At 32.4% G+C, this 16,159-nt stretch overlaps 1 protein-coding gene across 7 annotated transcripts in view; it reads left to right on the top strand.

Moving 5' to 3' along the window:
• PAPOLA (poly(A) polymerase alpha) overlaps window positions 1–15,567 on the top strand; it is a 77,213-nt gene extending 61,646 nt beyond the window's left edge. The window contains exons 16-23 of one of the 7 annotated variants that reach the window (XR_013484859.1): window positions 1,906–2,027; window positions 4,792–4,931; window positions 5,389–5,489; window positions 5,705–5,925; window positions 8,692–8,757; window positions 9,703–9,777; window positions 11,898–12,159; window positions 15,292–15,567. Coding sequence is in view for 6 of the 7 variants with exons in the window: in XM_021007348.2 (XP_020863007.1) it covers window positions 1,906–2,027; window positions 4,792–4,931; window positions 5,389–5,489; window positions 5,705–5,925; window positions 8,692–8,757; window positions 9,703–9,777; window positions 11,898–11,993 (821 nt within the window). In the remaining variant the exon portion in view is untranslated. Of the gene's footprint in view, window positions 1–1,905; window positions 2,028–4,791; window positions 4,932–5,388; window positions 5,490–5,704; window positions 5,926–8,691; window positions 8,758–9,702; window positions 9,778–11,897; window positions 14,097–15,291 lie in introns of those variants that run through there. The other 6 variants (XM_021007351.2, XM_021007350.2, XM_021007349.2 and 3 more) reach the window with 6 other exon arrangements.
• The last annotated feature ends 592 nt before the right edge of the window (window positions 15,568–16,159 follow it).

Here is a 16,159-nt window from a genome sequence, read left to right as displayed (position 1 = left end):
CTTTTGTGTACATGAAGTCTTTCCTTATCTTAACTGCTAGAACTCTATTTACCTTGTGTTTGTCTTCGTGTTCTCTAAATTGTTATATATATATACACGTATATATAATGTTTATATATATATTTGTTGTCTCTCCCTTTCGAATATTATTATATTCTAGAGTAGGGATTATTATTTTTTGTATTTGTATCCTTACAATGTAGTACAATACCTTAGACATAGTAAGAACTTAAGAAATGTTTGTTGGTTGATGTGATCTGCAGTGACAGAATGCTCTTACTTATGGTTAAATGGTTTGTTTAGCCTATTTTTGTTCAGTATTTGTAGTAGTTTCCTGTGTCATCTGTAAATCTTCTGTCTTAAACCCTTAATAGGTACCTATATTCATGGAATAGTTTTAGGCTTTGAGAGAGTTACAGGGATGTATAAATTGGGGTAGCTACTTTTAACTACTTCTGTTTTTGTTATGTTAAGAGTTGTTTTTGAGGTATCCCCTTTCAGCACAAGACTACTTTTTTTATATTGGGATAAATTTATTAGCATTTAATGTCTTCATATTTTAGAAAATGAGTTGAATCCTTAAATTGCATTAGAAATAATTATATTTTCTATTGCTATATAAAATAAATTAAGTGCTTGTTGCTATACTTGTTCTAGGATACATATGTGGAAAGATGACTAGGAGTAGTAGTTGACTGTGAAAGAGTTAGAATATTAATCTGTATTTATTAGTGAGTAATTAGCAATTACATCTTTGTTCTACATTCTTTGTATGTTGATCTCCCTTTAAAAGCTCCCGCCGCCCCCAACCTCTTCCCAGTCTAATACTGTAATGTGTAGTAATGCTTGGTACTCTTAACTGAAAGTTGTACCACAAAACTTTTATGCGATGCCTCTCAGGATATTAGCTTAGGTGTCTTATGGAGGAAATATAAAGTTGTATATTTCTAATTGAGATCTACAAATCACATGAAAAATTTGAATTGAAATATATCATGATAAATATTATAGTATATATAATAAATATATAAGGCATACCATCTTAAGGCTTCAGAATAAAAAGAAAACAATTTTACCTGGCTAAAGATTCCTTCCATGATTTTTTTTTTGTTCATTTGAGAATCAGATTTTTAAAAGTTGTTGTCCATTACAAAATATAGTTCTACAAAACATTTCCATCACAGCTACTATTTTTTCCCCAGTGGAAGAGACTGTCTCATATCTTAAATATTTGACCTGACAGTACCCTGAAAGAGCATTCTGTCAAATACAGAAATGTTTGTGAAGTTGACAATTTATACCATGCATAATGGGTACTTCTCTTCACCAAATAATATTGCTTTGGCAGGACCTAATAGTTATTGTTATTTTTATGAGAGATTTAGAGCAAGGAAAATTATTAATAACATTTCCTTACTCAGTTGAATTCTGTAACATTGGCCTCAAAGAATGGTTCTTTTCTGTTTTTTGCATGGTCGCTTTTTATAATGCTTTATGGTCTCCAAAGTGTTTTCTTCATATTAATCTTGTTATGCAAGTGTTGATTTCTCCATTTTATACTTGAGGAAACTGAGCCCAGGGGGTGGAAGGGACTTGCATTGTCATCACACAGCTTAGGAAGTCTCAAAACCACAGTATGAACCCAATTATTCTAACTCAAATTTAATTCCATTTCCTTTTACTCCATCTAACTAGGATAGTTCCCAGTTTCCTGATATATTACCCATAGTACTTACCTATATATCTTAGGCAAGTTGTGATATTAGGTTAGAAAAGCCATATTAGTGGGAAAAGAGAACAAGGAAGAAAAACATTATTTGCTTTTTAGGATAGTTTCCTTCAGGTTCAATAAGTGTCTTTCTAAAAAAATGTTTAAATATTATCATAATCTTCTTCTAATTGTAGTTTATAGGCAAGCAATAAATAGCAAGATGTTTGAGATGGATATGAAAATTGCTGCAATGCATGTAAAAAGAAGGCAACTTCATCAACTCCTACCTAATCATGTGCTTCAGAAAAAGAAAAAGGTAAATTTAGAAATAACTAACAAAAGCATTAATGGAACATCATTATTAAATATTTAACATAGCATTCCCAGTTAACAAAGATAATAGGGGAGTATACAGTATGAAATGGGCCATAAGAATTTTTAAATCTTCTGTTAGGTTGCATTGTACTAATAAACTCTTTTGGTGCGCTCCTGTTTAACGAAGATAAACTTTATGCTTGTATTCTTTTCAGGCAGAATTTGTTATAGCCATCTCTGCTTTATTTCTTTCCAAATTATACAAATCTAGAGGAAGTGATATTTGTCTGAATGTTGATTTTTGAGCAACTTAAGTTATTTGACATATATTGGTGTCAGTATGAAAATTATAGTAAAACACATTGAAATGCAATTTAAAATTTTTTCTGCCATGTAAAAACTTTGAAAGTATCTGGATTTAATTGTATATACCACAGCTAAATGTTATTTGATATTATTAATCTGTATAATCAGTGATTGGCAAGTCTTTTAAACTGATGAGTTTTTAATTAAAGGAAATCTTCAAATGTCAATAAAACATAAAATGTTAGAACTGAATGCTTATTTACTATTATCCCAGGGGTTTCATGTTCCTTACATGTAAACACAAATACTGCCTCTTATGAAATGAATTATTACATGTTAGTATAGTTGATGCACATAAACAATGATAAATATATTTGGATATTTGTAAAATTTGTGTTTAAAGCTTAATGTGTATATCTACATAATGTATAAATACATATATAATAGGTTAAATCCATCAACACCAGAATGTTTATCTATATATGATCTATATATGTGTATATGTATACACACACATTATATATTTATACACACACACACACATACATATATACACACACACATATATATGTATCATGTACCTGTGTCCTTGCTTTATTTTTAGAATATGAGTTCGGTTTCTTATTTCTGCTCTTAATTGTTTACAAATTCTGAAGCTTATATGTATTTACTTTTTTTTGGTTAATTTTTTACCTTGAGACTGACACTGATCAATGCACAACAACTCATTAAGAGTATAGTCAGAGAGCAGTTAAGTTCACTGGAAATTAACTTTTTAAAAAAAATTAATTTTTTTTGATTTATCAATAATCACTTCCATATGCTTTTGAGTTTAAAGTTTTTCCCCCCTTCCTCCCCATCACCCTCCCCAAGACGGCGGACAATCTGATATAGGCTATACATATACATTCCTATTAAACATATTTTCACATTAGTGATGTTATAAGTAAGAATTAGAACCATTAGGAGGAACCACCAGAAAGAGGAAACAAAACTCAACAGAAGAGAAAAAAAAAGCAAATAGTATGTTTTGGTGTGTATTCAAATTGCATAGTTCTTTCTTTGGATGTGGGTAGTATTTTCCAGCGTGAGGCCTTTGGAGATATCTTAGATCCTTGTATTGTTGGGAAGGGTTAAGTTTATCAGTATTAGTCACTGCACAATGTAGCTATTTATTGTGTACAATGTTCTCCTGGTTCTGCTCACTTCACGCAACATCAGACCATACAAGTCTTTCCAGGTTTTTCTGAAGTCAGCCTGTTCATCATTTCTTATAGCACAATAGTATTCCATTACATTCATATACCACAACTTGTTCAGCCATTTCCCAATTAATGGGCATGGAAATTAACTTTTTAAATCTAAAGGGCATATCCATAACCACAAGAAGACTTTTAAAAAATGTAAGCTGTTAGTTATAAGGGAGAACAGATAAGAAAGCGTGGAGGGCTCAGTCATTACCATTATGAGAAAAAATAAAAAGAACCTCAAGCATCTATCCTACTGTCTCACTTTTGAATAGAATAACAGTGTTTTGAAAACTAACCATTTAAAAATTGCTAAGTACTTAATTCTTTTCAGGAAATACAAGTTGATTTCCAGGTTTACTGTCAGATGATAACCTGTCTATTTAGGCTTGCATTATCTTTTAAATCTATAGTATTAAATAAAGAAATACAAAATCCTTGTTATGTAAACTGTAGAGTGCAAATTATCTATAGATTAACATATTTGCATAGTAAATAAACATTGAGCACTATTAACTTTTCATAATTTCAAAAAACTGAATGAACACGATCATCCAATATCTTGAAGAAAAATTGTTTTTACATTTTCTTTAATGATCTGCCATTAAATGGCTTACATTTAAATCTGTAGAAATCTCAACATGTGAAAATAAAAGTTAATGTCTGAAGTTTTAGCTTGTTATTCCAGGATTCCTGTTGTCTTTATTTTTATTAAATAATAGAGTTTATTTCTTACTCTTACTCTTTTGTAATGTATTATTTTGTAGTAACCAGTAGAGCAACTTAGTAATAGTATTAAGTAAAATAGTAGCTATGAAAAGAGCTGGGTTAAAATTCTACTCCTGGGACTTACTAATCATTTGACCCTGGTCGAATCACTTAACCTCTTAGGACTTCAGGTAACTTCTTAAGATTTACCTGGAATTGCTCATAGTATTGAAATCACAGATCCTTTCCATGTCTGTGAATGCAATTATTAATAGACATCATTAAATCCCAGAGCTTTAAGTGCTGCTTTATATCACAAATACATTTCATAATTTTAACATTATATGAAAAAATTGTGTTTCAAAAGTTTAATATGACCAAAATGGCAATTAGGTGATTTTTACAAATTTTATTTGTAAGTGTGTTTGAAATGCCACTTATTAATCATCTCTTAGTGTCGTTGATAAAATAGAAATGTGTGATTCATTGTGTCATTGGTTGCAGCATTCATCAGAAGTTCGATTGACCGCTCTGAATGATAGCAGCCTAGACTTGTCTATGGATAGTGACAACAGCATGTCTGTGCCTTCTCCTACCAGTGCTATGAAGACCAGTCCATTGAATAGTTCTGGCAGCTCTCAGGGGTAAGACAAGAAAAGATAGTAGGTATTCATGTACTGATCACTGAAGAGTAGACATGACCTCTCTAGATACTACTAAGCAGGGGGTATACAAATGACATGAGAAACAAGGTCCTTGCTGCAAAATTCCTTAAATGCTGAAAGGATGAGAAGGAAGTGGGGTTAAAGCTGTCCTCATGGGTCAGTAAGTCTTTTGAACTGTGCCATGTAACATGTAAAGAGAGTTTTAATAATTGAGGAGCCTAACTTTTTCATATTCTTAAGTTTCGGTTAAAGAAACATTAAGGTAGTTTATGAGCTTTTTTTTAAAATCACATTTTTTGAGCTGATGTTCATGTTTGTTAACTGAATCAAGCCGAAACTTGTATGTAAAGTATGATTGGAGGTAGTAATGGGTTCCACTTTGAAAAATAGCTTGTGCATGTGTATTGACTTTCTTATACTACTTTTTGTGCATTAGCAGAAACAGTCCTGCTCCAGCTGTAACAGCAGCATCTGTGACCAACATCCAGGCAACTGAGGTTTCTGTGCCACAAGTAAATTCCAGTGAAAGCTCAGGGGGTAAGGAAACTCACTTTGTCTGTAATATGAAGGTGTGACACTATAACTTTAATTGTAATTTTAAATAGTGTATAGCTCTAGTGTTTTTGAAAAAAATGATATTGTATTACTAACTTTTAAAATATTCCTAGATTTAATTCAGAGGCATGGAAGAAACCTCTGTGTGGGATCTCTTGCTTTATTATTGTTTGGTCATGTTTTTATTTCCACCGTAGGTACTTCAAGTGAAAGCATTCCTCAAACTGCCACACAGCCAGCCATTTCTCCACCACCAAAGCCTACGGTCTCCAGAGTTGTTTCCTCAACACGTCTGGTAAACCAACCACCAAGACCTTCAGGAAACACGACAACAAAAGTACCTAATCCTATCGTAGGAGTCAAAAGGACATCTTCACCACATAAAGAAGAGAGTCCCAAGAAAACCAAAACAGAAGAGGTAATTTATATTTTTTAAGTCAAATTAATCATTCATCAATGTTTTTATAGTGCTTTGGAAATTATGGCTAAATCATGGTTGCCATTTGTATATCACAGAAGTAGTAAAGTAGCTTTTAGTGAGGGGAAGAAAGATTAGATGGCCAGGACTTTTAATAGTTGTAACATCTGGGATATTCTGGGGTTACAGCATATTGTGTGCAAGTAAAACAGGCTATGGAATTAGAGGCCATGGGCTTAAATACCACCTCTGATTCTTACTACCTTTGTGATTGTGGGTAAATCAAGTAGTGTTCCTGGGCTTTGAAATGAGGAAATTGTCCTAGAAGCCCTCTAAGGTTCCTTCCAGTTGTAGATCTATGATCTCATCATCTCTCCATCTATTCTTCCTGAAAGCCTCTTCCCTGATAGCTGCCCTCATTGACCATGAATGAATGAAGAAAAGTATTTACTTTGCACTTACTTGTACTAAGCATTGGAAATACTGCCCATGCCCTCAAAGAGTTTACATTTTAATAGGGAAGACCTGCTCATGTTGGGGAGTGGTGGCCAGGGAAGGGGTCTGGTAAGATAAAAATAAGATAAATGTAAGAGTTGGACATTCAAATTTGAGTTCCAGTACTTAGTCTGTATTGTGTAATTTAGAAATTATATGGTCTTTGATGTCTTGTGTTCCCAGGTAAACTGTAAACCATTAAAGGGTAAGGCTGCCTTTCACTCAGCTCTTTGGCCTTCAGTGTTCCAATGTTTAGCATAGTGCTGAATACCTTTTACTTAGTAAATTACATGTTGGTTGTTTTTCTGATAGCTAGCTTCTTCTAAGGTGAACAGTGCTCTTCAGTTTGCTATGGAAAAAAAAAGAGATTTTGTATTCTCTCATAGTATTTTGTGTAGGCGTTCAGTACACATTTAACTGACAAAAGGAGCAGTTGCAAAGTTTTATAAAATAATAGCTGGAAGGAAACACGAAGAAGTATCTGTTTTACATCTTTGCCTGTAATTTTTTCTAGCAGCTCGTTCTGTTATTATAACCAGAAATTCAGTTAGAATAGTAATTCTCAGCTATGTCCCCTACTTATATATTCCTGTTTTCTTTGTTGTGGAGCTTTTGAAAGAAAAAGTACCTATCTCAACCTCTGAATCCATTTCTGGCTAGTCAGAAATTTTAAGTCTTACCCCAAAGTATTTTTAAAGATGTAGTATAGGACAGACATCTTGTCCTCTTTAACCAGTCACTAATGAATGAGAAGTTAGATTAGGAGAATAATTTCTAAAATCTAGAGAGCACACTTCTCCCCAAGAACATATTTGGAGGTTGAAAATCTAAACTTAAATCACATCATTGTTTTTTACTATTTGTGTGATATCGATTAACTCACTTCATTTCTCTGGGTCTTATTTTCACACCTATAAACCTGAGGGTGTTGGACTAGGCAATATATATAGGCTCCTTTCTAATGTTAATTAGAGCTGAAAGGAATTTATTCCTTTATTTGTTTATTACAACCCATTCAATATATGAAGAAACTGAGGCCCAGGTAAGTTAGTGACTTACACAAAGTTCCACAATTAGTATGTATTAGAAGCTGTATTTGAACTCAGTTCCTCTGAATCCAGATTTTTTTTTACTGTTTTATGTATGCTGTTTCCTTATTGTAACTATATTTTGATTTGTGAGATTTTTATATTCATTTTAAAAGGTCTTCTGCTTTGGTTTAAACTAATTTTCCTCTGACTTTTTTTTTTTTTAAAAAGCTTTTCCTTTGAATTTGTTCATGGTACTAAAATTGTGACAGTTTATGGCATGCTTTTTTGATGGAAGAAAATGGCATCTAAATTAATTTTTTTTATTTTTTATTTTTATGAGGCAGTTGGGGTTAAGTGACTTCCCCAGAGTCACACAGCTAGTGAGTGTTACGTGTCTGAGACTGGATTTGAATTCAGGTCCTCCTGACTCCAGGGCTGGTGCTGTATCCACTGCCCAACCTAGCTGCCCCTAAATTAAATCTTTTTAAGCTACTCTTTTTTGAAAATCAAATCAATCAGTCAATCTGGGGCTGGAGAGAGGTGAAAAAGAATTATCTAGTCACCTGCGTTTTTAAAAAACTTTGAATATTCTTAGTTTTATGTACTATTTTACAACTATTGTATATAGCAGTGACACATTTCTGTAATGCATAACAGTCTATGAAGAGAGGAACAAATCCCTCCCCATTTAGGCTTGGTTGATTAAATTTTTCCCAAGGTGTTATGTTTATTACTTGAGTTTTAAGTTTATTCCATAAATGAGCCAGAAAAAAATGGTTAAGTGATTTTATTTTTCTTAAAAGTTCAGAAGCATTGGGTCTAAGTCATCTAGGATTGATTAGTAGAAAGAAGTTTTTTACATTATTTGTTGTATTTTATTATAAAGTTTAGCTGATTTTTCTTCTTTGCCTTTTTGATCAAAGACAGATTATTTATGGATATTTATTTTTGCAGCTTTTTATGCAGCTGGAATATTTACGTAAAATAGATATGGCTTTTCCCAATTCTTTTTGTACTAGCAGTTATACATTTAATGCCTGTTAATAGAGAATTTTTTTAGAAATTGCTTTTAGAAACAGTAACAATTTCTTTTGAATCAGAATTCACATCTTAAGTCAGTTGAAACACTTCATAGAGTAGTTTTTAGAAGCCAAAGCATAAGTTGATAAATTATTCTAAAGTTGTTCTATTTTTGTCGTTGAAGCTTTTTCCCTTTTTCTTTTCTCTGCTTTTTAAATAGCAGGATGAGACAAGTGAAGATGCCAACTGTCTTGATTTGATTGAACATGATAAACAGGAAACTAAGGTATGCTATTTTACTCTGTGTGTAAAATAGTGCTACCCAAACTTTCACAGAGCTAGAATATGTATCTTGTTAGATGACAGGGTTTCATTCTACTTTCCACCCTCTGCAATTAACTTTCCTTTTTTTTTTTTCCCTTTTTGTAACCAAAGTAACAGTTCCTTTTAGCCCAGTGAAAACATGGTCTGGGGTTTGCTGCTGAGATGGAAATGTTTCTGTCTTTATGCATTTCTGTTGCTACACTGCAGTACATTACAAATAATTAAGATTTAGTAGTAAAACTTTGAAGGCTGTGAAATCTATTGTTCTGTTGACTCTGAATAACAATTTTTTCCTTCACTTCTGTCGCTAGCGCTTTATTATGGGAGTTAAAGAAAATGCCGGTTTTATGGAGCACTTGCTGAAAAACTGCTTAACTTTTTCCTCTACATAGCATATGGTTTTGCTCTAATTTCTTTAACCAACTCAGCTGCTCATTTTGGACTTCTATGTAAATCCAACAAAAGTTATTGGAAGATTTTTTTCCTCAAAACCCTTTTTCACCCAGAAGTACTTTACTTCTATTTTCTGTTCCAATTATTATCTCAGTACTCGTTTATAATGTGCCAGTACTGATTTATATGTATTTATATATACTAGTTTATTTATATTTCATTGCCTGATTGAATCACACCAAGTTGGAGGGTCATTGAAGATCTTCAGATATTTTGCTGTGATAGAAAATGACATAAATGGAGTATTTGAGTCAAAAAATAGCTTATAAGAAAAACTTTGATTGTATTTAGTTATGTAATATTTAGCTTAGTGGGTTTTTTTTTTTTACATCTCTCCTTGTTGGAATCTTAGGCAGGATTCCAACCTACCTAGTTTATGGTACTCTTTATTGAAGTACAAAAATCCAGTGATACTCTCATTTAAAAATTAACACCTCCCCCTCCCCCTCTTTAGGAACAACTTGATACAGAAACAAGTACAACTCAATCTGAAACTCTTCAGACAGGGGCTCCTCTGTTGGCTGCTCAGGTACTAAAGCAAGTAGAGTTGGGTGTTTTTTAATGTTCCTAAGATGAGTAAGGCTTCAGGAATGATAACAGTGCTTATGAAATTAAATGTTTTAAAATCAGTTGTGTGAAAGTGATTTATTCAACTAATATGAGTTTTTTGAGCAGGCTGAAGACAAGGAACCAAATTTGGCCAGACCTTTTCTTTTTTAGTGTGTAAAGATGCTGACTCATCTCTTTAATAGTTGTTACTTGATATTGCAAGAATTTGCATGAAAGGCCAAAGGATAAGATTAAAATTTTATTTGAAATATGTAATTCTTTGTAATAATGAATGTTTGACTTTTAATTTGTACCTGCTACCCACTTCTGTTGCTAATTAACCTAAGTATTTTTTTCTGGACCAAATAGTATTTCACTGTGTTCATTTTAATGCTTTGTAGAAGAAGGTACTCTTGGATCCTTGTGTGTTAAATTTCAAATAAAAGGCTTGTGTGCAAAATGGAAATATATGCAAAGGAAAATGTATGCTCCAGTAAGAAATGATTTGTGCAATTTTTGTTTGTGATTAGAATAATTGAAGTGAAAAGGATAGCTCCTCTGTAGCAAGCAAATAATTATCTTTAAATGTAATTTTTTACTGCTACCTCCAGCAGAATTTTCTTATGTGTTTTATGAATACTGCTTTGCACACTGATTGGTGAACTTTATTTTTTATTTTTAAATGACTGCTATTTTAACTTGAATTCTTTTGAATTAGAAACAGCACTAAGATGTCCAGCTCACTCTTTGCTACGAATGAAGTATTTTTCTGAAACTTTAAATCTTCCTCACTCAGTTTTCAAGTATTGCATAAAAATGTCACTTTCTTGCTTAACTTAAGAACATTTCTATTCATTTGCACAGAAGGTATGCAGAGTTTGATTTCAGTAAATTTGACAAACCCCTCAAAAAGCAAATCAGTATAAGCTGCCCAGTGCTTACTCTTGTTAAATTCCATAATCAATCAGCAAGCATTTATTAAGCACTTAATTATGCGCCAAAGCACTGTACTAGGTTTTGGGGATACAAATACAAAAATAGAAGCATTCTTTTAAGGAGTGTACAGTCTATTGGGGGAGACAACATGTATGTGTCATCATTCATTATTCTTGTTTTGACTTTATTTTTCTTCCCAAATGCCTTATCATTAGATATTTTAAACGTATAGAAGGATGAAATGCTTATGAGGGGAAATAAATCAGTTACTTTGCGTTAGAAATTTTTCTTGTTCTTATGGGAACTTATCCTAAGACTTTTCTTAGCTCTGTCATGACAAGCATATCCTCGATTACCATATGACATTACTGGCTACGGAAGTGTTCTTTCAACTGAAGAGAAATATTAAATAAGAAAGATATACATATCTTTTCCTTTGTGGTATTTTCGTAGATGAGAAGTAATATTTGGTTGTGACTTTTATAAAGTTAAAAATTTTTATTATTATTGTTATGTTCACAAAGGCAGCCCTAAATTCATTTGAAACAATATTAGTAAATAGCATTTTTATTTTTTTTGTGGTTTCAAAACATATCGACTGAGGAATCCTGCACTTTTACTAGTAACAAATATAAATCTATAGTGATTTAAAGTAGCTTTTTAAAAATCATTGGTGGGAAGGGAAAGAACAAAACTTCCCTGAGACTTGAACAAGATTAGGAAACAAGCGTACAGGTTGTCATCTGTAATTTATAATATGAAATGTGGATATTGAAATGAATCTTCACCTGCCCCTAAAAGGAAGCTCTGTGAAACGCAGATTATAGTTGGTGATTCAACTTTGTGTGAGGCTTTCTTTTTTTAACTTGATGCTCCTTTGAAGTCAACTTCACCTTCAAAATGTTCATTTTAAATTGTTTACATTTTGTATATTGTTTACATTCTACATATATATGCCAGATATATCCATACTTAATTTTTCATATTTATTCCTTCTATTATGAATATTAAACTGCATTTTGAATACATGTATTAGATTTATAAAACATTTTTACCATGATGAGCCCACATTCATCCAATTAATAGTAAGTGAAAAGTTGATACTTAAACATTGAAAAGATACAAAGCTTTCAACAGTGTTGTTATTTTCACCTTCTTTCTCAGAAAACATCCAGTACAGACCTTTCAGATATCCCTGCTCTCCCTGCAAATCCTATTCCTGTTATCAAGAATTCAATAAAACTGAGATTGAACCGGTAAAAACAACCTCAGGGGTCCATAAACAATATCTGCCAACTCAACCTGTTGTCTTCTAATGCTAAAAAGGAGAATGGAGGGTGCGAGACTAGACATGACTGAAAATGGATTTAGGTTTATTTGGTGAACCTCCCTTACTGGGCTAATCAGCACTTGATCGGAAGTCCAGGTTAGTATGTGAAGCCAGGAGTACTATTAGTAATGTGTTAGCAACAGTTGCATTAACTATTTCAAAGGATTACTGCCTTTAAAAGAAAAAAAAAGGAGGAAAAAAACCTCAAGTTATATTTGTATTCATATTTAACATCTGATTGGATTTCTGTTTGATGCATTGTTTGAAAAATTTGCAATACAAACTGGCATAAGAATTCCTTATATTGATGATGCACTTTTATGTATTTTTTATTAGAAAGTAGAACTAATTTTTAGATCTTGAGCTTGTTGCATTTTTATTTTTTCCTGAAGTTCATCATTATTCAATAAATTGGATAACATTGTACAGTGGTTATACTATTGTACTTGAAACAAATGATAAGGGTACATCTAATTCAGTCCCACTGAAGTAGCCATAACCCTTGAAAATGAAATGTTAAATCTTAGGGTATGTGACAAATTAAAAGAATAATTGGGAAATAGTTGGTTTTGAATGGGACATGATTAAGAAGTAGTGTATTGGTTTTATTTATAAAATTTTATAGTGCATACAAATCAGCGATCAAACAAGCAAATATTTTTTCCTTTGAGCTGACAAAGCTCCATTCTTTCTCCCTTGCCTTCAGTCTTTTCTCTTTGAAAACAGCTTTTGTTCCTTTTTTTCGGTTTGTATGCGCACAATAGGAATAGTTTCATCAAAAATTAATGCCAGTATTTACTGAAGCCATGATGTGAAACAAACCACCCTGTGGTCACGTGGCACAAAACACCAAATTTTGGTCTTATATGCTTCAAACTTTTGGGTGACTAAGTGGTGCCTGTAAAGCATAACATCTCTCGGGATGACCATTTGATCACTAACATAAAAAGTTTTGTATATACACTCCATAGATTTCCTGCTGCAGCCAAGTAAAACATTTCAAATTTTGAACATAAAGGCAAAGCTATTTTCTCCAAGAATTTAAAACTAATTTTTATTTTTAGATGGCTCACCAAAAATTGCCAGTAAATTTTAGATAGAAAAAAAGCATACTTTAAAAAATCATTTCTAGCAAGCACTTGACATCTAGTCAGCTCTCTTTACTCCTTTTTGTTTTATTCTTCAGTCCTATCAAAAAGATTTAGGAACTCCTTTTTTTAAAAGGAATTTTAAAATCTTTCCTGATAGCAACAGAATACCAGTATCTAGAAAATGTGAGGGATACCAGATGTAGATAGCAAACTTAAAACTTAGTTACTTATTCTTAATCTGGGGGGAAAAAAAGCAAAACCAACAAAAACCTTCCCATATTTTCTGATTAGCATGTTTTATGAATCCCCCATTGTGCTCCATCTTATTACATGTGCATTTTTCATGTTAAACTGCAATTACTTACACTCTTCCACTGTCCTTCTAAATTAATTTTATAAAGTTGGAGTGTAGTTTCTTTTTCCCCTTAGGCTATGCAGTAATTGAGGCTTTCTTTTCACCATTTCTTTAAGATGTCTAGTATACAATATTTCTATTTCCCTTATCTTCTGCCCTGTGCAGCCACCTTGCCCTCCCTTTACCACCTATGAAAAGATGATTATACTAACAGTTGAAGCGTACAAGGTGTCTGTGTATTTTGTGTAGCTATGGAGTTTAGATCGAAATTGCCAGGCACAAATTTAGTCTTGTCATTTTGTTTACACATTGGGGAAAATAAAATTCAGTTTATTAAACGTTTCATGTAACTGCACCCAAGTTTTTCCAAGCAGGAAACTTGGAATTTTTCTGTATAGTGACTTTTTAATTCTAGTTTTCATAATCTGGAGATCAGACTGTTGCTTTCGCATGATGTATGTAGTGTCTCATGACTGGAGTTTGCTTTGTTTTATAGTATCTGTACTCCTTGTATTTTTCAAGAGCTATTTTGTAAACAGATGATGTATTTCTCCATTGAAAACACAATAAAAAACAGCACAATCCCACAGTTGCCTGATTTCTTTTGACTGACTTAAATTACTTTTTTCTCTTTATTTTATATTAAAATTTGACTTAATTGCGTAATTGTTTACACTGGTGTAAGATTTGTAGTAGTGCATAAAACAACATTACATGAAAGACAATTTATGTTTGCTGATCTTTAACATGTTAGATGTTCTATGATAGCTGTAGTCCTTTAGTGATTTTGTTATGCCTGGGAAAATAGGGTTGTTAAAGTAAATCTGTCTTAATTCATATTGTACATTACTCATCAGATATTTGTTTTCGACTATTCTGCTTCCTACATGTCAATGAAGAGTGTAGTTAATTGGGAAATTCACTTTAAAATAACCCATTTACAAAAGCGTTATTCAGCCAGTGTTTGTAGTCACTGGCTTCATTTTAAATAATCTTGATTTTTTTTGAGGTAGCACTTTTGTTTTTCTTTGATGTCAGCAGGTGGCACTGTTGGTTTATTTTCAGCTGTGATTTCTGCATTTTCTTTAAAGCTTATAGACAGAAGCAGCAGAGTCCTGCATTTATTATTCATTATTTAAAAACTACTTAAAGAGGCATATTTTCTTTTCCTTACAAGACACCAAATCATTTAACATTACCACCAAGTTCTTTTGGGTAAGGGGGAAGGATGTACTCTTATTAGTGTTTTGTTAATTCAACTATTCTGCGTAAGTATCCCAGGCTGCTTGTTCTAGGTTTTTTTTTTTTAAGGGAAAGGATTGAATATTGTGCAAAAGACTTTATTACAAGTAAAAACACTTGAATATTCAAATTGGAAATTTGGAAATTAAAAATCACTTAAACTAAGTATATATATATTTATATGTGTAACACATGTGGTTAAAGGGCAAAAATGATTGTAATTGAAACAAACTTTATTTTTGTGCTCTTTGTGGCTTAATATCAACCAGTATATTAAATTGATTCTAACCACTTCTTTTGTAAGCCTATACAGAATTAATCTTGCCATTATCTGTCTTACAAATTGACTGGCACTTTTGGGATAGAGATTTAAAAAAAATACTATACCTAGAATTTCAGTAAACTGGCACTTGTCTTTTAATCAATTTAGTATGATACTCTTAAAGTAATGGAAAATTATGTGTTATGTGGAACAGGGTGTATTCTAGAATATAGTTTTGCACCTTTCTAATTAAACCCTTTGTTTTTCTCTCCACACAGAAAAATGTTTAGAGTTCTTCGTAGCATTAATTCTGGCTGCACTCAAGGTGGCAATAAATGATCAGCAGCTCCAAGTAGTAATTGTCATATGAAAGGATAAATCACTAAATATACAAACTTGTAGAACAAACCCTGGAGATCTAAACCGTTAGAGCACTTAAATGCTTCATTTAAACAGAAACATAAACTGTTTACTTAAAAAGGCATTGAACAATCCTTTGCATATACTTTTGCTTATTTTACTCTTAATAAAAACGAACAGTACGAGGAAAATTAGTTGCCTGTTAGCTTGAATTGTATTTTTTTTTGGGGGGGTTCCATTTCCCTTTCCTTTTCCCTTGTTCTCCACCAACTTTCCCCTCTCGCGTTTAGTTACAGTGCTTTCCTAAGATGTAACTAAAAATTTGGTGCTATCTTAACTCAGGTTTGAACATAGTAAATGAATAATAAGGGTTTTTTATTAGAATCATGAACTTCAATTACATAGAGGCAAATGGTCTGCTTAATTCTCTGGGATCTCTGCCTCAAATATTTGCTGATTCAATAATTTAGCCATATCTTGCATAATTATTAGACTAAAGTTCTTTTCAAATTAATGTAACACCCAAATTGGGATTAAATAATTGAGAGCCGGGACGAGCATTTCACTATATGGTGGAGTTGTGTTTCATTTTAGAAACAATTTCATGAACTTGAATGTCGTTTCAACTTTTTTCCCTCCCTGTGAGACATGCTTTTGTCTCATCATTCTGGAAACATTGCTGCAGCTGAGCAAACCATACAAGTATTCTGTTCAAAGTGATGGAATTTTAAGTACCTTTCTTTTGTCATCCCTTTCCAGTTCACAATCCTTCCCTTGAAAGAATGG

This window comes from Phascolarctos cinereus, unplaced genomic scaffold, assembly GCF_003287225.1.
Source record: "Phascolarctos cinereus isolate Bilbo 61053 unplaced genomic scaffold, phaCin_HiC Scaffold_2;HRSCAF=192, whole genome shotgun sequence".
Lineage (NCBI taxonomy): Eukaryota > Metazoa > Chordata > Mammalia > Diprotodontia > Phascolarctidae > Phascolarctos > Phascolarctos cinereus.
The sequence above is the reverse complement of the archived record's forward strand: the minus strand, read 5'-3'. Positions and strand labels throughout refer to the sequence as shown.